This window comes from Balaenoptera ricei, chromosome 9 (assembly GCF_028023285.1).
Source record: "Balaenoptera ricei isolate mBalRic1 chromosome 9, mBalRic1.hap2, whole genome shotgun sequence".
NCBI lineage: Eukaryota > Metazoa > Chordata > Mammalia > Artiodactyla > Balaenopteridae > Balaenoptera > Balaenoptera ricei.
The window spans coordinates 104,342,830-104,365,992 of record NC_082647.1 but is presented as its reverse complement, the minus strand read 5'-3'; the positions used below and the strand labels follow the sequence as shown (position 1 = coordinate 104,365,992).

The window sequence follows — 23,163 nt, the reverse complement described above, 5'->3', positions numbered from 1 at the left end:
AGAGTATAATTGCTTTACAATGTTGTAAATGAAGTACAATGAAGTGAATCAGCTATATGTATTCTGCTGTACAATGAAGTGAATCAGCTATATGTATTCATATATCCTCTCCCTCTTGGACTTCCCTCCCATCCTCCACATCTAGATCATCACAGAGCACCCAGCTGAGCTCCCTGTGCTATGCAGCAGGTTCCCACTTGCTATCTGTTTTACACATTGTAGTATATTTGTGTCAAACCTAATCTCCCAATTCATCCCACCCTCCCCTTCTCCCACTGTGTCCACATGTCCATTCTCTATGTCTGTGTCTCTATTCCTGCCCCGCAATAGGTTCATCTGTACCATTTTTCTATATTTCACATATATGCATTAATATATATTTGTTTTTCTCTTTCTGACTTACTTCACTCTGTATGACAGAACCTAGGTCCATCCATATCTCTACAAGTGACCCAATTTCATTCCTTTTTATGGATGAGTAATATTCCATTATATATATATATATACCATATCTGCAGCATTCCATATGTTTCAGTATGGTATATTTCCATTTTCATTTGTCTCAAGGTATTTTCTGATTTCCCTTTGACCCAGTGGTTGTTCAGGAATGTGTTGTTCAATTTCCATGTATTTGTGAATTTTCCAGCTTTCCCTCTGTTACTGATTTCTAGTTCCATACCTGTGTGGTTGGAAGAGAGATAGTTGGTATGATTTCAATCTTTTAAAATTTGCTAAGACTACCTTTGTGATCTACCATATGATCTGTCCTGAAGAATGTTCCATGTGTGCTTGAGAACAATGTGTATTTTGCTACTGCTAGATGGGATGTTTTATATATGTCAATTAGTTCTATTTGATCTAAAGTATGGTCCAAGTCCAACATTTTCTTATTGGTTTTCTATCTATATGACCTATCCATTGTTGAAATTAGGGAATTGGAGTTTCCTACTATTATTGTATTATTGCCTGCTGCTCTCTTCAGATATGTTAGTACTTGTTTAATATATGTTGGGGCTCCAATGTTGGGGGTACATATACATTTATAATTGTTTTATCTTCTTGATGAATAGGCACCTTTATCATTATATAATGACCTTCTTTGTATCTTGTTAGAGTTTTTGGCTTAAAGTCTACTTTGTCTGATATAATTATAGCTACCCTTGCCCTTTTTTGGCTTCATTTGCATAGAATATCTTTTTCCATTCTTTTATCTTGAGCTTATGTATGTCCTTAAAGCTAAGTCTCTTGTTGGCAACATAAGTTGTGCCTTTTTAAAAAAAAAAAAAATCCATGTAGCTACTCTATGTCTTCTGATTGGAGAATTCAATCCACTTACATTTAGAGTTATTATTGATAGATAAGGACTTACTAGTGCCACCTTATGAACTGTTTTCTGCCTATTTTGAAGTTCCCTTGTTCCTTTCTTCCTCTCTTACTGGTTTCCTTTGTGAATTGATGATTTTCTGTAGTGGTATGCTCTGAGCTTCTCTTTATCTTTTGTGAATCCAATTTAACTTTTTATTAAAAAGTTAATTACCATAAGGCTTACATAAAACATTTTATAGATATAATCATCTATTTTATGCTGATAACTAAACTTTGATAGTATATAAAACTCTACCCTTTTACTCCCCTTGTCTTTAATGTTTTTGATGTCACAATTTACCTCTTTTTATATTGTGTATCCATTAACAAATTATTGTAGCTACAGTTATTTTTAATACTCTTGTCCTTTTCCTTTATCCTAAAGTTATGTGGTTAACCCTCCACTATATTATAGTATTAGACTATTCTGAATCTGACTATATACCTACCCATATCAGTGTGTTGCATATTTTCATATGTTTTCATGGTACTAATTAACATGTTTTCATTTCAGCTTAAAGAATTCCTTTCAAGCATTTCTTGTAAGGCAAGTCTAATGGTGATAAACTCCCTTAGTTTTTGTTTGCCTGTAAAAGTCTTTATTTTGCCTTCATTTCTGAAGGACAGATTTGCCAGGTAAAGTATTCTTGGTTGGCAGTTTTTTTCTTTCAGTGCTTTGAATATATCATCCCACTCTCTACTGGCCTCTAAAGTTTCTGCTGAGAAATCTGCTGATAGCCTTATGAGTGTTCCCTTATAAGTTAACAAGTTTTTCTCTTGCTGCTTTAAAATTCAATTTGTCTTTGATTTTTGATGGTTTTATTATTATGTGTCTTAGAGAGGATCATTTAAAGTTGATTTTGTTTGGTGAGCTTCATGAACTTGGTAATACAAATCTCTCCCCAGATTTGGGATTCTCAGCCATTATTTCTTTAAATAAGCTTTCTGCTGCCTTTTCTCTCTCTTCTCCTTCTGGAACTCTAATAATTTGTAAGTTGGTTCTTTTGATGGTATCCCATAGATCATGTAGATTTCATCACTCTTTTTCATTCTTTTTTTCTTCTTGCTCCTCTGGATAATTTCAATTGATCTGTCTTCAAGCTCACTTATTTTTTCTTCTGCTTGATCAAGTCTGCTCTCTATTGTATTCTTCAGTTTAGTCATTGTATTCATCGACTCCAAAATTTCTGTTTAGTTCTTTTTTATGTTTTCCAAGTCTTTGTTAAATTTCTTATTTTATTCTTGTATTGTTTTCCTGATATTGTCGAATTACTTATCTGTGTTCTCTTGTATCTCTCTGAGTATCTTTAGAACAATCATTTTGAATTTTTGGCCAGGTAATTCTTAGACCTGTTTCTTTGGGGCCAGTTTGGAGGTTTACTGTATTCCTTTGGTGGAATCACATTTCCCTGATTCTTCATGATCCCTGTAGCCTTGCATAGGGGTCTGTGCAATTTAAGAAGCAATCATCACTTCCAGACTCTATAGACTAACTGTGGTAAGGGAAGACTTTCACCTGTGGGTGGGAACATGCTGGAGCATGTTGTGACCTCACGTCTAGTGTTGCAGGGTGCTAACTGCAGGGGACTTTGGAAGCTCTGAGTCTAGGGGGACACAGTGTCTCTTTGGCCCAGGCTGGTGGGGTTCACAACATTGACAACTTTTTGGTTCACTGATCACTGTTGGGGGGGTCTGTTGTGGCTGCCAGGGCTATTGTGGTCTTCAGCAGTCTCTCCAGGTCCAGCAGCTAGGGACCAGGGCACACAGTGGTGGTGGCCAGAGCCAATGGTTTGCACACACTCAACTGTGAGGTGCAGCTGCAGGTGCTGTGTAGTGGCAGGGGCCAGTTGCAGACACTCATGTAGTGGTGAGGGCCAAGGCAGGCAGCAAGGGCTGGGGCCAACTGTGGGTGCTGTGGCTTTCAGCACATACTACTGTTCCTGCTGAATCTTGCCACGAGTGCACAGCAGTGGAAGCTGGAGATGGGGGTCAAGTGAGGGGTGTGCAGGTGCACAGCTAGAGGGGCTAGCTTCAGGTAAGCACAGTGGTGCAGGCCAGTGACAGAAGCCAGTGCCTAATTTGGGCCCACAAGCAGCTGTGGGGGCTTTGGCTGTTAGTCGTGCTCTCCTGTGGCTGTACAGTCTTCCCTTGAGTGTGTGCACACAGTGCAGGCTGATGACAAGGGTCAGGCTGGCAGCACACAGGTGCACAGCTGAAGGAGCCAGCCCCGAGTGCATGCACGATGGTGGTCAGCCATAGGGTGTAGAGGATGGCATCTTACACTTGTGCATCCTCAGAGGCCTGGGCTGGCTCCTGTTGTGGTTCCCAGGCTCTGGCAGGGGCAGGGAGGGACCCAGATAGTTTGCATGAGCAAACACGAATACCTGTGGGGCAAAAGCTGCTAAAATCTGCAGTGGTTCCACTGCAGCTGTGCTGGTCATTGGTTCCTTCTTCTTTGGTAAAAGCTGCTGGGTTTGTTTATAGAGCAGGTCACTGTGAACCACAATCACTCCCACCTCATGGCGGCTATTGGTAGATCCTGCTTTTCTTCCTTGTTCCTAGCCATCTTGACTTTGCTGGTCTGGGTACAGTGAAAGCCAAGAGGGATCTTTGTGTGATGCCCCCAAAGCCTGGAGAAGCTGGTTGCTCATTCTGCTTTCCCTTTCCTAGTGAGGAGAACTCTTTCTAGCTGGGGAGTTCTCTTTTGGTGCTGAGCAGTGCCAGCCTGGGGAATGGGATGATGCAGGCAAATGAAGCTGTCTTCCTTCTCTTCTTGTGTGATTATTCTCAGGTTTTCTGTTGACTATGTTGCTAAAGTTTCTTAAGTGGACTCCACAGATCTCCCAGAGCTGTGTTTGTTAGTGGATAGCTGTCTAACTGTTGATCTTTGTAGGGGGACAGAGATGGGGTCTCCTATACCAGCATCTTGATGATGTCATTCTCACAGTTTGTTTCCTACTCTGGTATTTAATCAAAAATTGATCTTAGCCATTGGTTTAAAGATGATTTTATATAGTATAATAACCAATTAATGTTTTATTCCTACTTTGCAAAGAGATGAAAAATTCAGGAATGGATGTTGAATTTCCTGAATCTGGAGTGAACAGATGGACAGTCTGGGCATTTATGGAGGTTGTGATAGGTAGGTATACAATATGGTGTTGACAGCTCAAGCTGGTTGGTGCTCCCCTTTCTCTGCCAGCTCCTCCCCATACCACGAGGCCCAGAGACAGGCAATCAATTCCACTAATTCTCAGCTTTCCTTTCTAACAAATGGAGGCCAGAATAGAACTACCTCACTGAGTTCTCCTGAGAACTAAATGAGATGAAGCGTGTACAACACTTAGCATGAAGGCTGGCACATAGTAAATGCTCTAACTTAGGCCAATTATTATTTATATTGTTAGTTGTTTTTTAACCTATGACCTTTTATTATTAAGAATTATGTTAGCAGATTGTCTAATATTTGATTCTTTACTTTACAGACCAGAAACATGAAGCAGAAAGAGGTCAATAAAGGGACATGCTTGGCTGGCTGTGAGAAAGAGATGTGACCAAAAGGTAGTTCTGGAGGCTCTATCAGCCCTTTCCCTATGGCTAGATCATTTTTCTGCTAAGGCAGACTGTATTATAAATATACACCTCAGGACCACAAATGCACTGTCTGCTGTGTCACACTCATCTGGATTAACTTAATATGCTTGGAGTCTTGTCCATATTTTTCTATCCTCAGTTTTCCAACAAATTCATGTCAAGCTGCTCTTTTAATCATTTTGCAAGCAAAACCTGGCCTTAATGAAATAAAAAAAAAAAAATAAAAGCAACAGTGCAGTGATCTTATGTTCATTTCTACACCCTTCAGTTGGCAGACGAGAGAGCTGATGAGTGCATCTCCCTCAGCTCACTTTGGAGCTGATCTTAGGGTCCATGGACCTGGGATGAGGGAGCATGGTTAGAGATCCTGGGATGGGGGGGGGGTCATAGGGCTGATGTGGGCAGGGAGGTGGGGGTGGGCAGAATTTCTGGAGGAGTTCCATCAGAAGACAGGAGGAGGAGGTAGGGAGTTAGAGATCAGGCTGAATATAGGGCAAGTACTTGTCAGCTCCTGGGGGAGGAAAGCTGTTTGAGGCAGGGCAGCATTGCTTTCTCAAGGACCAGCACTGGGAGTGGGCTTCTATATTATGTGGGTATTTAGGAATTCTGGACTGAGTTGGGATGGCTTGTCTCCTCTGTTTCCTCCTCCATCTTCAACTCCCAAACACCAGGAGGGCTGGAGGGGCCCTTTCAAGCCTTTGTGGCAGGCAGAATTCTAAGACGGGGCCCCAAGATTTCCTGCCCCTGGTATACGAGCCCTGCATAATCCCAGGGACTGTGAGTTATTCCTATGACTAGGTTACATTATATGTCACAGCTGACTTTGAGAAAGGGAGATTATATTGATGGGCCTAACCTAATTACAGGAGACCTTTAAATTTGGGTCTAGAGGTGAGAGAGGGAGATAAAGAGAAAAGGAGAAGGAGTGAGAAAGAGGGAATCAGAGATTCAAAGGGAGAAGGATTTGATGTGCTATTACAAGTTTGAAGAGGCAGCAAAGAAATGGGAACCTCAGTCCTACAACCACAAGGAACTGAATTCTTCCAACAAGATTGAGCTTGACAGCAGGATTTCCCCTAGAGTATCCAGATGAGAACTCAGCCTGGCTGACACCTTGATTTCAGGTATTAACCTGCAGTACACTGAACAGAGGACCCAGCCATCTGTGCTGAACTTCTGACCTGCAGAACTGTGAGCTAATACATGTCATTTTAACTGCTAGCTTTGTGGTAATTTGTTCTGTGACAATAGAAAACTGAGACAACTTTCTTCACTTTATTTCCTTGGTGATCCAGAACTCATTTTCAACACATTGTTTTGCCTTGCGAGAAATATCTGCCTGATCATAGAACCAACAATGGTTATGTTTCTCCTGAGCAAGTGTGGTCAATTTTCATCACCCTGGAAACTATGAACAGTATAACTATCCTTGTTCCTTTTCTAGCAAGGACCGATTGAACACTTAGAGATCAGTGTGCCTGCTACTGTCACAGGCACAGTTAGCTGATCCTGGAGGCCCACTCTTCACTGGCAAAAAGTACATGCTCATGTATTTTGTAACTTAGCCTGAAATCTTTTCTGGCAGGGCATGTGCATGTGTACACACACACACACAATTTTCTTTGTGTTTACAGACTTTTAGGACACTTAGTAGGGGCAAGAAATTGGCAGCTCATGAATAATGATTGAATTCATAGCTTTAAATTTAAAATACCAGGAGAGGTGTTTGGAGGCAAAGAAAAATATATTAACTATATTATTTGGAAATATAGCTACCCTTTCTAAAAATGAGTTTATTCCATTTCCCAACTTTTTGGAAACACATGTGTGTGGATAATACACTTAATACAGCATATAGAATAATTTATGTTCTGTATTATACATGTAAGACTTATCTCTCTAGTTTCCTTGAATGACAACCTCCCCTTAAGTAACAATCCTTTTATGATCCCACGTTCCTTCTGTAACTGCAACCATTTTGTGTGCTGATGCACTGACAGGTCATACTAAAGTCAAACCATGCCAGAATATATTCTGAAAGCCAGGGGGACAGAAGTCGGGGAGGGTGCCACAAAAGTGCATGAAGGGGAGAAATGCAGATAGAGAGGTGAGCCAGGGGCTGCTGTGAGTGTCACAGGGGGAGGCTTGCCCACCATCATCACTCCTGAGGCCCTGGAGAGCCATGGGGAACCTGGCATCTTCTGTTAACAAATTAATCTTTGACAAATGGGGCAACTCACTGCTTCACTACTTCACAGTTGGAGATGTGACCAAGGTTTGCTCAGAAGGCTGAGGATTCCTGAACTGGGAATCTCTGGATGAGAAGGAATGAGCCAGGGGAGGACGGGGAGGAAGGATGCTGTGGGCAGAGGGAAATGCAGCAGCAAAGGCAGGGAGACGCACACCAGCTTGGTGTTTGGGGAGCCACAAGCCCTTCCACCTCCCTGGGCTGGAATGTGTGGTGGCCGTGAGGCTCTGCAGGGGATGGGCAGTTCCATGTTTGGGACATTTTAATTATTTTTGTTTCTTTTTTATTGTGGTATATGTTTAGGAATTTGAACTTTACCATATAGGCAAGAGACAGCCATTGAAAGTTTGGCTTTATTTTTCGGTAAATAACATTTTAATACATATATGTGGAATCTAGAAAAATGGTACAGATGAACCAATTTGGAGGGCAGGAACAGAGATGCAGACGTAGAAAATGGATGTGTGGACACAGTGGGGGAAGGGGGGGTGGGATGAACTGGGAAATTAGGACTGACATATATACATTACCATGTGTAAAATAGATAGATAGTGGGAACCTGCTGTATAGCACAGGGAGCTCAGGTCGGTGTTCTGTGGTGAACTAGATGGGTGGAATGGGGGGGCGGGGCTGGTTAGGAGAGAGGTCCAAGAGAGAGGGGATATATGTATACATATAGTTGATTCACTTTGTTGTACAGTGGAAACTGACACAGCATTGTAGAACACGTATACCCCAATTAAAAAAAAGATAAAATTTAAGAAGTAATATGTACTCACTGAAGACGATCAGAGATGCTCTGGACAGGGGACTGCAAGGCTTAGATTGTGCTCTGAAGGTTCACTGTGTGACAGCCTAGAGGCCACAGTGCAGGGGTTTTCTGTAGGGGCAAAGGGCCTCTCCAGACCAGGGGAGGCAGACCCTGTGGGGGTGGACCAGCATCAATCCTGAAAGCTCCCCAGGTGAGTCTGAAACCCAGCAGGACCCTTTGGGGCTCCTGGGCATGGAAGCTTTTCCATGTCCCCCGTTTCTTGTTTGTAGGGAACAGACTCCAGCCTCCATAACCTTTCCTGAGTTCCAAAGGGCAGATTTGAACAGCTGCTAATCAGGGAAGAGAGGGGATGCAGAGACAAGGTAGGAGCAGTCAAGAAAGAATAGTGCAGCCTTGGGACAGGGTCCTGGTTCCCCCTCAAGGGATACACATAACAATACCTTTGAGCTCTTCTACAGAACTAAAACCCCCAACACATGGAAGATGTCAGCATTCTTCATTCCAGAGAAAATCACCTGAGGCCAGATTAAAGGAACCAGAGAAGCTCATCAAGAGAGTACCTGATACCAGATTAAAGGAGTGCAGGCCCTGCAACTCACCCTAATCTTGTCAGCAATGCCACCCTTGAACCATTGCTCTAAAACTCCTCCCTAATCCTCCCGGGTTGGGGGACACAGTTTTTGAGGGGCGCAAGCCCACTGTGTCCCCCTTTGCCTGGCAAAGCAATAAAGCTATTCTTTTCTACTTCACCCAAAACTCTGTCTGAGATTCGATTCAGCACCAGTGCACAAGGCCGAGTTTTTGGCATCAAGTCCAGGGTGGACCCCAGGCTGAGAACCATGAATTTAGAAAGCACAAGATAGAGGCAGAGGACTAATTTGGAGACAGCTGTAATGGTCCAGGCAAACCCTAAAGAGGGTCTTGACAGTATGGTTAGGAGAGCAGAGCGGAGGCTTGTACCATTGGATGGTAAATGGATGGAACTTGGTGACTGATTGGAAGAGGGTGTTGAGGAAAAGAAAGGAGTCCCTTTGGCCAATCTCTTTCTTTGCACTCTCTTTAAATTTAGCATCTCTTTTTTACAGATTATGAACTTCCTCAAAATCACTGTCTTTCAGACGCTGGTTTTTTCCTTTACCACCAGCAAGTCCAGCTAAGGATGGAGGAGTGACAAGAGTTAGGTCTTTGCATCTAAATCTATGAGGTTGGAGGAAAAAAAAAACTGCTTTAATTCTACTTTTTAAAAACAGCTTTTAAATTAATGAACTGCAAAACCTTTGGGTAAGTTAGATCATAGGAAGTATGTCAGCTGCCTTTCCATCTGGATCAGACAGTCTGTTCAGTGAAAGACAAGGACTGCATTTTGCACAGAGCTCTCTGCAGGCACCCACTCCCTCTGACTGAATAGACAGGCAACGTGAGGGATCACCCGGGGAGGGATGCACACGGTTCATCCACAAGAGTGTGTGGTGAGACTGCAACAATATTTACTCCTCACAGAATGAAAGATGTTCCTGAAAAGATGCCCATAAAATGATTTTGCTTTCATACAAACCATTCCCCCCTCATTGACTTGCTTTAAAATTTCTAAGATGTATTCCCATGGAAAAATATACCTAGGTTCTAGGCAAAATGTGTGTGTCTCTCTCTAGTGCAATGTCTGTCATCCCGTGACATGGCACAGGGATACTCATCTTCCATGAGAAATTAAGAAAAGCCCACTAAGGTCCACGGATGGGCTTGCTGTTAGCCCCCAGGCAACTCTGCCACCTCAGGGCCCTCATCCCCTCACAGCAGCAGCTGCCTTACCTCCAAATGCATCGTGGAGGCTCCTGCTCCCTAAAACTTGCTGGGTCACGTGATGAGTGGGTACCTCCCCTTCTCTCAGATGGCAGGAAAATTCTTGCTGTTTCATTAAATACCAGTCAGCATCCAAGAACCTCATACCGACCCCCTCTGCCTTTCCAGGGGCTGTGTGGGAAGCCGAGGTCCACCCTCTCGTTGCCTACATTGTGATTTTCTAAGACAAGGTCTCTAAGCAAAAGATGCACTTGGGCACTAGAAATAATCTGTAGTACTTCTGACCTAGTTCTTTTCCCACATATATTTGTTAAACTATAATCCACAGTTCAGGCATCATTTTGAACTACTCCTTGTTCATCCATCCATCCATCCATCCATCTCACAGGTACTATTCTTGGGGCAGTGAATTCCTTTAAAGAAAACATCTTGAATGAAGGAATTAAACCCTTGATTATGGGTAGCAACTCATTATTTTTGGCACTTTCAACCTTTCTGTATATTGTTTAAATATGCGTTTAGCTTCACTGAAATCTATGTATTCTGCAACCAGAGCGGTGGAGGAGACCCACAGAGAAACAGTTACAGGGTCAGCTCATGAGACTCATCATACAAATCAATCCTTCCTGTATCCTCACTACATGCTGGGCAAATGCTGAGAGCATCCCTGGCATTATTTCCTCTCATCCTCAGACAACCTTTTAACAGTCTGATGAAGCGTGTCCTATTTTTATCACCCATCTATATTGCTGTAGATTCAGAAATTGAGCCTCAGAGAAGTTCAAGGCCACCAAGTTAAGTGGCCAAGCCAGGGCCTGGACCCATGCCTATTGGGTACAAATGTTTTATGGAGGGCCTACCACATGCCAGGTATTGTTCTAGCCAGTCCTGGGAAACAGCTCTGAATAGGACAGCCAGGTGCATCCTTGACCTTAGAGGCTGTACTTTAATAGGAGGAGCAAACGCACAGAAATTACACCATGAGCACCACGAGTGAAAACAAAGCATGATGGAGCCTGGAGACTGACTGCAGGTGGGTGGAGACGGTTTTACATTGGGTGGTTATGGAGGCCACTCCGAGCAGGCCTTTGACATTGAGAAAAATCCTAAATGAAGAGGGGGAGTACACCATTTCAGTACCTGGGGGAAATGTTCCCAGCATGAAGTACAAAGGCCCTGAGGGCACACTGGGCTTGCTGTATTCAGGGGTGGGAAAGACAACCAGTGAGGCTGGAAATAAGTTGAAAAGGAGGAGGCAGCAGTAGGTGGGAGCAGCCCATCTAGGACTTGAAGGCTGTGGAAAGAATGTTGTATGAAAAAAGCCAGTTTTGAGCAGAAATGTTACGTGATGAGATGGGAAAGTTCCACCAGAGAGGAGAATTGACTATGCAGGAGACAGATCTCAGGATGAGAGTTTCTGAGAAGGCAAGATGGGCTAGGATCCTGCGCACAAATAGAGAGGTTGACCTGAGACGGTGGGAACAAGAAAGAACAGAGCCTGTGACTCCATGTACAGGCAGGTTAGCAGAGTGGGTAGTGCTGAGGCAAGCTGGTTGGGTTCTGATGGCCTCCATCGTCTCAGCGAAGGAAGGCAGGTCATCAGCTGACGGTGGAGAGGGGACAAGTGCTATAGGTTCGAGGAAAAAGAAGAAACTATGAAATAGCCTTCTTTAAATGTGGGAAAGGTGAGTGCTTCCTGGAAGTGCTAAAGGGCCCTTGAGATTTGTGGTCAGAAAGATTCTGCTGCTGCCTAGAACAAGTAAAGGGTAGACAGAATTGGGTTTAACCAAGGTTGGACTTTGCCAGGTGAGAGTGACAGAGAGATAAAGGGGCAAGTTATCTATGGAGGAATCTCAGCTCAGGAGGGAGGTGAAACATGGGTGCAGTCGTGTAGTTAAGATCAATAGACTGCGGGCAAAGAAGTGAGCTGCAAAGGGGGGAGATGATGGTCCATGAGTGGTGTACTTGGATCTGAGAGTTTGGAAGCGACGCAGTCATTGGTGTTGGGAAGACCTCGAATAGAACCACGGGAGTCGACGGCTGAGGTAGGTTGGCCTTAGGAACTGAGAAGCCAGAGCGTGGGATGGATCGTCCCTTTTATATGAATACAGAAGCCATCAAGAATCATAACAGAATTATCTCTTAGCTGCATATTATAGTACCAGTCTGGGTAATAAGAACAGTAGTCACTGATATTTGCTCATGCTCATATACAGGATCAGACTCGCGGAGGACAGAACTCCGGACCCATAACTACTACTTCTGGACCTTAATTCTACATGAGTAATCCTGAAGGTCAGGAGTATGAACTCATTTTCTGGCATCTCTGTTTTACTGTTTGGGAAATACAGGGCAGTGGGGTATTTTCTCTAACATTTGGCAACAAATGCTTGCTAACTGAATGAGAAACGCATTAGTCCCATTTTAATTTGCACAACCCAAGTAAGAAGAAAGATTATGAGAAAATGGTATTACCCGTTACTTTATTCCATTCTTTATCTGTATTATTCAAGAAAGGATTCTAAGAGTGGCAACTGAGTGTAAAAAGGAATAAGGCAAAAAATGCCCATGTAACTGTTGGGTTTGGGTATCCAACTGGCCTGAAAGGGTCCCTTTCTCCCCCTTCAAATGCCCACAGCTAGGAAGTCCGAGAGCAGGGATTTGAATCCAGTTCTGTTTGACTTCAGTGTGATCTTCACTTCCTACTCTTATTAGTCCTACAAGGTGGACTAATAATTAGTCCAACAAGGTAGACAGCATGTTTGTGTGTGTGCATCCCCTCCCCCACCCATAAGCAATAATTACCCCCATGTCCTACACCTGGAATGGAGGTTGTCCATACTTTCTTTTCAGTTCAAAGTATTTCAACAATGCATAGTTGGGATGTCTGAGGGCGCAATGCAGAATCTTCCTAAGGCAGGTTATCTGAGAGAGCTCCACCCATAAACCACAGGATTGTTTCAGGTTATAAATAATTCTTTGAAAAGTTAGATTCTCCTGCCTGAATAAACCTCCTCCTTGATAAGTCTCCCCCTTTCCTCACCAGTCGTCACTGTGCACCCAGGAAAGCAAAATCACCTCAGATTGGCTAAGTCCTTAAAAAAAGGCAACTAAAGAGACTTAGAAATTGCTAGAAAGGGTCTAGAAAGAAAAAGAATAATGACTTCAAGTAGCTAGATTCAGAAAAAAAATCTTAGGTTAATGTTGCCAATTTTAAGCAAGCAAGATTTTGTTTTTAATCTGAAAGTGTAACAGGCAAATAGGCTGATAAAATTAGAAAGGCTCCAGTTAAACTCAGGGAACTCTCTAAAACAACCTGTTAGTGACTGCGTAAATGAATCTAGTTGGGTGCACAAATAGCCGTACCCATAAACTGAAGCATTAACGCTAAGGTTCTACTAACCTCCTCTGAAATGCAGTCCTCTTTAGGTTCTGACAGAGCAGCCATTTTTCGTAAAAGTTAGTTGCAGTCAAGAACGTGGGCAGGGAAATGGTCCACAGCCCCGGGGGAGGTATAAGAAGATTCCGAGGGTCAGACTCTGCTTTGGATCCTAGGACTGCCTGATAATTCTGACTTCCCCTTGGCTGAACACAGACAGGGGCCTTTACACCCTGGCATATGCCTGAGGACTTCACTCATTTAAGGGCTTCTGCTACCTTTGCTAAGAGCAACACAGGAAAACTCCAAAGGAGAAAAAAATTATCTCTGTGCATCAGAATGCACGGGTTTGCTCCTGAATTTTGGGACTCCTTAATGAAACAGCCCTGGAGAAGACCCCTGATCTAAAAGTGTGGGCCCTGACTCCAGGGGCAGCCAAAGTACCTTAAATCCGGGGCCCAGTTCAGGTGGTTGAAACGGGTAGGACCTAATGATCTACCAGACACAAGATTAATTATTGTGAGGGGCAGGGAGAGCAACAAAGCCTTGAGTAAGCACATTTGATGGTTCTGCTCCTCAGGTCAGTCTTGTAGGTCGTGTGTTTTGAACCAAAGAAATGAGGAGAGCAGAGTTAATCTGCTCGTTAGTCAACCTGAACTTTGCTCTCCTCATAGACCAAGAAAGACAAAAGCACTGATGTCAGTTCGCTGTACAGGATAACGGTGGAACTCTTAATTAGGTCTGAAATGTGGTGGGTGTAATGGAGGGTGGCCCTCTGGGTGGGGGGAGGAGACCACCTGGGCTGCCCTCCTCTCCAGCTGGCATCTCAACCTGTGTGGGCAGGGGGTTACCTTCCTGCTTGAGGTGGGGAGGACCTGGGCCCTACCTGCCAATCCCAGGTATCTCTGACCTACTGAATGCTTGATACTCTGCCTTCATTCACTCTGCTCATAGGTCAGATTTAATTTACTATGTCAGCTCCGTGAGGTCCTTGGGAAGGAAGAACTTACCTTCTCTCAGACTCTTTCCCTGAAGGAATGTTTTTCCCAGAGCGTGACTGCTGAGTTGAACACTTGAGCTGAAAGGTGCAAATCTGGAATCAGCATCTTTATAATTTGAGATTTCTTATCTTTCAGTGAAATGTTAATAAAAAGTGTTTTTATAGAAAGGCCATTTAGGGTTTAAACCAGAGTGTTTTCAGCCAGACTTTTGTCAACCTGACGGCCATTTATCGGACACTTTCTGTGTAAAAGCCACTGTGCCAGTGGCCCGGAGGGTCCACGGAGCTAGGTACTGGCTGGCCACCCTCTCACTGTGACACTTGTTAACCTTATTCGAAATGCTGGCTCCAAGGCCAGAGTCAATCAAAAGTCCCTCCTTTCTGCAAGTTCCTGAGGCTCTTTGAGTAGTAGGATTATGAGTGATATTTTTCTCTTTGTTTATAAATATTTCCAAAGAGGATATATTATTTGTGTATTTTTTAAGTGTTAAAAATGGTGACATCCTATATACTTATTTTGGTCCTCATTTTAGTTTAAAAAATCTCTAGTGTTTCATGGTTAAGTATTGTAATGGATGAGTATATGTTTGGTTTGTTGGATTGTGTAGGAATGATCAAGTTCATGTAAATAAAAATAAAATAAAATAATATAAATATAACTGTATATAAACATATATGTGTATATATATGTATGTGTATATTTATATTTACATGACCAGGGAGACAGGACTGGCTTTTTTAGATCAGGGGTCTTCTCCAGTGTTGTTTCATTAAGAGTCCCAGAAAATTAGAATCAAATCCTCTGTGTGTGTGTGTGTGTGTGTGTGTGTGTGTGTGTGTGTGTCTAATAACAGTTAAAAGAGATAGATGAATGATTATTCCTGGAGCACAGAGACTGCAGCAGATGGCTGGGGTAGACTTTGTCAAGTCAACCCAACGAGACAGTGGGTCTCTGTTATGGACTGAATTGTGTCCCCCTGCCAAATTCATATATTTAAGCCCTAACTCCCAATGTATTTGGAGAGTGGGCCTGTAGAGAGGTAGTTAAGGTTAAATGAGGTCTTTAGGGTTGGGCCCTAATCCAATAGGACTTGTGTCCTTATGAGAAGAGGAAGAGGCACCAGGGATGCAGACACACAGAGAAAAGGACATTTCTGGATACAGTGAGAAGACAGTGGTCTGCAAGCCAAGGAGAGAGGCCTCAGGAGAAACCACCCCTATGGACACCTTAATCTTGGACTTCAGCCTTCAAAACTGTGAGAAATAAACATCTGTTGTTTAAGCTGAAATGAGGCTGGTGGGGAAACTTTATCAGGAAACAACAACTCCAGACTCAAGACCCCAAAATGCCACGTTAGAGTGAACTTTGAACCTCTTCCCCTAAAACGGAACAAATTTCTTAATCTTGGGCCAGGATGGGATCTGAACTTCCGGGGTGCCTCTTAGGGAGGGGTGACTGCGGGCAGGGCCTGGGTAAATTCTCTAAGAGAGGACGCCTATTGTGGCTGTGACTTCCCTTCCCCTTCTTTCTCTTTTAGATGAGTGAGTCCATCTGATGTGTTAACCAAAATACAAGCGTCTAAATATCACCCTGCTTTAGTTTAATCAAAACCTCAAGGGACTTTTGCTGAAGCTACACGTGTGAATAGCAGGTCCCCACACTCTGGGTTAAATTGGCATAGAAAAAATGAAGGGCTTGATCAGGAATCATGGCTATGGTGTGCAGATGATTGGGTTTATTCCATCTAGAAAGCCCTCCATCATGTTCTGGGCCTGCCCATCCTTGGTCCTCCCAAAGTGTCCTATACGTCCACTAACACGGCACATGGAAGAGTCCTTTGTCATTGCCTCTTTTCTCATCTGTCTCCCCACTACTCACTTGTCCCATCCCAGGCAGGTGGCTTCATGAGGATGGGGGTTTATCCTGTTCAGTTTTCTGTACATTGTAATTAGCATAGTGGCTTCATGAGGATGGGGATTTATCTTGTTCAGTTTTCTGTACATTGTAATTAGCATAGTGGCTTCATGAGGACGGGGATTTATCTTGTTCAGTTTGCTATACCTAGTAATTAGCATAGAGGAGCTCACTCACACATATTTACTAAAAAAAATTATTGAAGCCACAGGCTACACAAAGATGCACAAAATAACTATGTGCTAAGCAGACCTCCAAAGTTGGGGGATCAGAGTACTGCATGTACTGGCAGGGGGGTGGGTGCTGAGGAGGTGGAAGTGGGTTCTGGGGAAAGAGGATCAGAGGGAGAAGACTCTAAGCACCATAAATCAATTTGCTAAATTAGGAGTGAGATGAAATGGGGCTGTGGATTCTCAGCTAGAAGAAATTATATGTTATGTCAATATCTAACTGTCAACCTCTCTATCCCCCTTAGAAACTCCGTTCCCATTCCACCCGTGGCTTTGTGGAATGGAGACAGAATTTACAGCTACAATAGCCAGGAGATCTTGTCAAATACTGCCTCACAAAACCATTCTAAGGCTCACCAGTAAATGTCTGGGCAACACTGATCCCTTGCATGCCAATAAATCACGTGTGCAATTTTAGCTTAAGCACTTGACTTTACACTGATCATGTTTTATCTGTAGCATATGATTGATAGCTTCTACCATCGAAATATTCCCTTAAATTCTCCCCTAAGGAAAGTCTAACAGAAATATACACGAAGGAAAGAAATGAAAAATTAGAATATTATACTGTGCAATTGCTTCAGACTTCTTGCAGTCTTAGTGTAATGGATTATTTCATTCAGAAACCAATTTTCAGAATATTAGGGACTAAGTCCTAGACTTTTGTCTTATCATAGGATCGCTGATGAAGTTCCTTTTTAGTGCCTGGTTTGACATACTGCAAACAATAAATTATGAATGTGTTGGTGAGGCAACAGGCAAAACAGAATAAGTTCATAAAAGGCTCCTATGGCTATTACAAAATCCAAGTCATAAAATAAATATCATGTCATCTTCCCAAAATGTCATGGGACCAGGTTTCCAGATCAGGACTGGAAATGAGGGCAGATTTAAGAATATGATATGATTGTAGGGCACGAATCTGGTGAGATCACGAAAGGCTTGATTCTGACTAAATCCTTAGAAGGCACTGTTGTCTGATGATTTAAGGAAAATGGATCTAAACTTTCCTCAAGTTCCTCTTTCCTTGTGTAGAGGCGATTCTTTACATAGCATAACTCATTAAAAACTGAAATGGTGAAAAAATAACTGTTAGGAAATGCTTCTGTCCAGAAGTTTGTTTAAGGCCGCCTCTGACTGGGGGGCTGTGAAGATCACTGGCCAGTCTCTGGAGGATCTCAGTGCTGGGGCCCCCTTCCCTAGAGTAGTACAGTGCATACCAGTTAAAAAGAGAAGATAAACTCTCCACTCCTCCATTAATTTTTTTGATTCTCCCTCTTGACACATTTTGGGGTGAAGTTGAGACTCTATGTGGACACACAGGATGAAGGGGACCCTTTGGTAAATTGGGAGACCTTCACCCCAAATGGATACATTGTGATTGATGCTTACCAAGAGCACCTTCCATTGGCCACAGGTCTTGCCACTTAATCTCTGCCAAATACAAGGGCACAAGACCATTTATTACAAAACCCAGGTGCCTTCCAAATTCACTGGCTTATGTTCTAACAATTCTAGATGGCTTGTCACATCAGTCACCTGTGAATTAATTTTGCAAATAATTTTGTTGGAGTATTTTCCAGCTGGTTTCATAACTTTAAGCTAGCTGTTCCACAGCTGCTTTATTATGATTTAAAATACGTTTTGAAAGATCTGCTTTTAAAACTCTCAAGACAAATATTACTATTGCCAACCTTAATGACTTAGAGTTTGGGGGTTATTAATCACCTATTTGTCGAGGAAAATCTTGACCTGATCCTACCTTAGAGTATGAAGTTAACCTACATTCCCAAGGAAATGTCCTATTGAGTTGCTTTTTTTTTTTGAGAATATCAACTCTACCTTTGCTTAGGGGTCTGACAAAGCAAATGAATCTGTGAACATGAACTCACAGAAAGATATTTCAAGTTTTGGCAGAGAACTTTACCTTGAACTTTATGCTGTTCAATTATTATCAAAAGCTTGGTTTCAGAGACACTGGATTAAAATGGTGGAAGAAGAAGAAAAACTTGAAACGTTCACTTCCAATTTCTAGAAGTACAGACTATGTAAATAGACCGACAATAGCAATGTGAAGTAAGGATAAGAACCATCCAGAATAATGAAATCCTGAAGGGATTTCCACAGTTTCTAACATTGGTGAAGACAGAGTAAGAAATACATTCTTGGGCTACACATGGTCTGGCCTCTCAATCTGGGGGACCCTCAACACTTGGCCCCAAAGAAGGTAGGAACATTCCATCCTCTGCCTGCCCCCTCACTCTGGTGGTCTCTCCCCAGCTCCTTGGGCCCCACCCCCTGGGCTTGCAGGTGTCATCGCTCCAACAGCCACCTATTTTCTGTGTCCAGAGGTCCAGTCTCCAGGTCTCAGCACTGCTGCGGGCAAGGGAAACGTGGTGGCCACTGCAGTGCCAAGTGATTGCTCCTCAGAGCAAGTCTTGGAAACGAGGCTCAGGACTTTGAACTTATACTGAGAACAGCTAGGTATGCGTCTGAGTCTCCGCACTATGGGAGAACCCAGCAGGCAGCGGGAGCGCCCTCACCCCGTCCAGAAGATGCCCACCTATCAGGATGTGTGATGGTCCCACAGAGGGAAGGGCGGATGTAAAAACCTCCTGTCGAGACACAGACCTGGAGGGAGAAGCTGGAAGGCTCACAGTGGAGAGTGCACTGAACTGAGGACTATTTATGCATAGATTTCTGTCCCTTGATGTATAAATGGAGAGGGGAAAAAACTATCAGAGGCTTATTCAGAGACTGTGAAGCACAAAGGGAAGAGAGCATGGACAAAAATATTGAGAGGAAGAGCTTACTTTTGAAAATGATTTTCTACAGAAAATAGAAGAAAAATATAAAGCATATGCTAAAGTACAAAATCCATGAAAAACAAAACGCAGGGTGATATATGGAGAAAATGAAGTAAGTTTTATGTTCTTTAGACCTGACACAATTAGGTCTGTTCCCCACCAGGCCTGTGACATTTCATACCCCTGTGATCTTGCACATGCTGTCCAGGCTGGGCCTTACTTCCCTTCCAAACCTGGCAAAGTGCTTTTTATTCATGCTGCCTGACTCAGCCTACACACCACCTCCTCTGAAAGCCCTCCCAGTGTTTGCAGGCACCAACTCACTGATTTCTCTGCTCACAGCACAGTGGGTTTTCATACTCCAGTACTGGACATTTCAGATAGTATTATCATTTATAACAGAATAACTATGCCTTCTCTATGACACAGCTTGTATGAAATGGATCTCTATGACCCTTACCCATCACAGTTTCTGATATACAATTAAGACTAATAAATAAATGAGAGTCTCTGAAAGATAAGGATAGATGACAAACTCTTTTTTATCACAGGGACCTCAACAGATGTCAGTAGGACAAAGGCAAAAGATAAAGGGAAATGAGAAAAGAAACATACATATTGAGACCCTGCTCTGCTCAAAGCATTGAAGTGCTTGTTATACTAAAGGAAAATTGGAATCTTTTCCTTCCTTTTCAAAGAATTACGGTTTTAGCATAGTGCCACAAACTAACACAATGACTTTCGGGACATGATATAATGGCCATAGAGAAACAACTCTTCATAAGAGATTAGTGCAGCACCAGCCATCCTCAATTTAAAAATGGATACTCAAAGTTTATTGACAAGTTGATTTTGGAAAACTTGAACAGCATTTCCCCTTCGAAACAGCGAGCTTAAGTCCCAGACCAAACTGCAAAGGCTTATTCAACCCGGAAGTCTGCTAGATTATATCAGTCACTGAACTGAGTTGCAGAAAGCAAAGGCTAGATTTAATTAAGCTCCACTACCATATAGCTAATGGTCACTTAACCAAAAAGATGCTTCCCGCCTGTCTCACAGCTGTGCTGTGAATCATCTGGAATAATGCAAGTAAAACGCTCTTGAAAAGTATACCATGGGGGCTTCCCTGGTGGCGCAGTGGTTGAGAATCTGCCTGCCAATGCAGGGGACACGGGTTCAAGCCCTGCTCTGGGAAGATCCCACATGCCGCAGAGCAACTAAGCCCGTGTGCCACAACTACTGAGCCTGCGTGTCTGGAGCCCGTGCTTCGCAACAAGAGAGGCCGCGATAGCGAGAGGCCTGCGCACCACGATGAAGAGTGGCCCCCACTTGCCGCAACTAGAGGAAGCCCTCGCACAGAAACGAAGACTCAACACAACCAAAACTAAAAAATAAATAAATAAATAAAAATGAAAACTATTAAAAAAAAAAAAGTACACCATGGTACAGAACAATAAGGGCCACCAAGAGTTTAACTATTACAGAACCCAAATGCACATTAAAATACTGTCTGGCAGGAAAATGCATGCTCCCTTCTGCCACAGGACTCATCACCGATGAGACGGTGGGAAGATTACTCTCTGCCCCGGCCAAGCCTGCATCTGAACCAGCTAGACTCCACTTCCAGCCTCTTCCTTCTCTGTTGTGTGTTCAGTGCCTTCCTGCTTTGTCCACCTCAATCCACCTTGCCTCTGGTTCAATTCAGACCCAGCTTCACTGCCTCCATTTAGCCCTCGCTCCTGCCTGAACAAGTGGCAACGTGCTTCAGCTTTTCTGTACGCTCTTTGGAAGATGGGCCTTACAGATGGGTCTGGAAATGGGGGTCCGGCCCTCTGGGGATACTTCCTCAGATTCTCACAGTCAAGAGTCCTGACCCACCCAGTAAAATGACAGACCTCACGTTCCAGTTTGCAGGGCGAGTGTAGGGAGAAATGGCAGGGCCAGGGAAAAGTGCGGCTGGTCCCTCCCTCTCTTCCCCCTGCCCCTCCCGCTGTGTGTCCCGTCACGGGAAGCCCTGTCCACTCCCACGCTCGTCCTGCCCCAGCCCGGTGTCCAGTTCTGCACCATCCGTCAGAATGGAAGCAGATGGGCCCCTGGTCCTCAAGCCTGTCTGTCTTACTGCTCCCACCAAGGACTCAATGCAATCCTCTTCAGCACATGGAAGAAATGACTTGTGAAACAGCAAATAGTATCTTTTAGAGCCGAAGTTCTTTCTGAATCATTCATATTTCATTTGAGTTTCTCTCTTTCTTTCTTTTCTCTCTCTCTCTCTTTTTTACATAGGAAAAAGACCCAAATCTTTTTTACTTACACTAGCGTGACAAAGTCTTCAGTGCTTTTTGTTCAGCCTCCCCCAGTCAGTCATTTCTAAGTTATGTGAAAGGAAAAGGAATGCCATTTGTAAGGAGATTTCAGCTAGCCTCATCTCATGTATTGAGAACTAAGGTAAGAAGCACAACAGAGGTAAAAACTAGACTGTAATTGAGGAAAAGATGGCATTTATCACCACAGAACTAAGCAGAGCCACAAAGTAGGGAACAGAAGGTGTGATTTAAATCCCTGATCTGCAACTAGCTAACTGTGTGACCCTAGGTACATTACTTAAGTTCCTTGGGCACACTTTCCTCATTTATATAAAGAAAAAAAAGGATCAGAGATTCTAGTCTTTTCTAGGCCTGTCATTTTATAATTCTATGACTAAAATCAGTCTAAAATCATAAATTCGATTCCAGAAATTTACTTAAAAGTCTAAAAAATTTGAAACATATAGAAATTCAAATATTTAACACCAAGGAATTGAAAAAAAAATGTGTTCCAAAGAGAGACATTTCATTCACTGCTATTACGCATAAGTCTATTAGAAATACCTGGCTATCTATTGAAGCCTGACATTTCTCTAACAAAAAGTGGTATGCGTGCCTTCTAATAAGTTTACTTCGGATCTCATTCCTCGTCACGATTTTGAGATGCATTTCTATCTGTCTGCCTGTCTACCTATTCATAATCTATCAACATATCTCCTTATGTGTGTGCACACCCCTACGCCCAACACACACACACACACTAAAACATATGAACAGAGCAGGAAAGTAAAGAAGCACCAGAGTTAGTTCTGACCAAAGAGGAGGACACAGGACTTACAGGAGCTGCTGAGTTTTTGACGGTGACACTGGGGGTGGTGGCCCTCAAGGCTCCACTCACTCCATGGTAGTATTTGAAGCAGATCTTAGTTTCAGCTGAAAGATAAAAATAAAATGGTACTGAGAAGTAGGGTATAACCCAGGAAGAGAAGCCATGGCCAGAGAGGACTCCCCCAGGAACTTCTACCCAACTCCTCCCATGAGCCAGGCAGCCAAACCCGATAACCCCGCTTCACTTGTGGCTTCATGAACAGGTCCAACTTCTTTCTGAAAATCCATCATCAAAAATTGTTTTGGTTTTAGCATTTTGTATCCAAGTTAAATCCATCATTTAGACTTCTCAGCATCCATCCTATCCCATTAGAAGTTATTGCTTTTAAACTCTCAGTTCCAAGATTTTAGGTGGTACCAATCTGTTTCTTCTGTAATTTTCTGTTATTGAATTCACTGTGATTAGCATCTTGGTGATCTGAAGGAAGACTCTGAGAAGTTATTGAAATGCATGGATGAGAGGCGTATTTTCTGATGACGATGACTAGACAATAATGCTGAAATTCCATAACTTTTTGGCATTTTGTACAGAACAGAATCTGTGGCCAACCCGAGTTTGCGTCATTGGAAGGTGACCTGCTTTTCCCAATTTACTGTTTATAGTATGTTTTTCTTTAAATTTGAAAAATTTACCAGGCTTTGTCTTAGTCCCTTACATTAATTTTGTTTGGAACAACATGAGGAATCTCCAGTTAGAGGTCCTGGTTCTCAAATCTGGGAATTTGTCTCCAATTATAATGTTTTTAAAACTAATGTCTACAATTTTCTTAGCATGCATTTTAATGTTCATTACAGAAAATATGGACAATGCAGAAAAGTATACAAAATCTTCTATGGGTTTCTTTTTGCATACTTGAGTGTA

The 23,163-nt window shown here is 43.0% G+C and overlaps 1 protein-coding gene across 1 annotated transcript in view; it reads right to left on the bottom strand.

Annotated features, from left to right (window-relative positions):
* HECW1 (HECT, C2 and WW domain containing E3 ubiquitin protein ligase 1) overlaps window positions 1–23,163 on the bottom strand; it is a 237,124-nt gene that overhangs the window by 178,828 nt on the left and 35,133 nt on the right. The window contains exon 3 of the mRNA XM_059932896.1: window positions 22,252–22,346. Within this exon, the coding sequence (XP_059788879.1) occupies window positions 22,252–22,346 (95 nt within the window). The remainder of the gene's footprint in view (window positions 1–22,251; window positions 22,347–23,163) is intronic.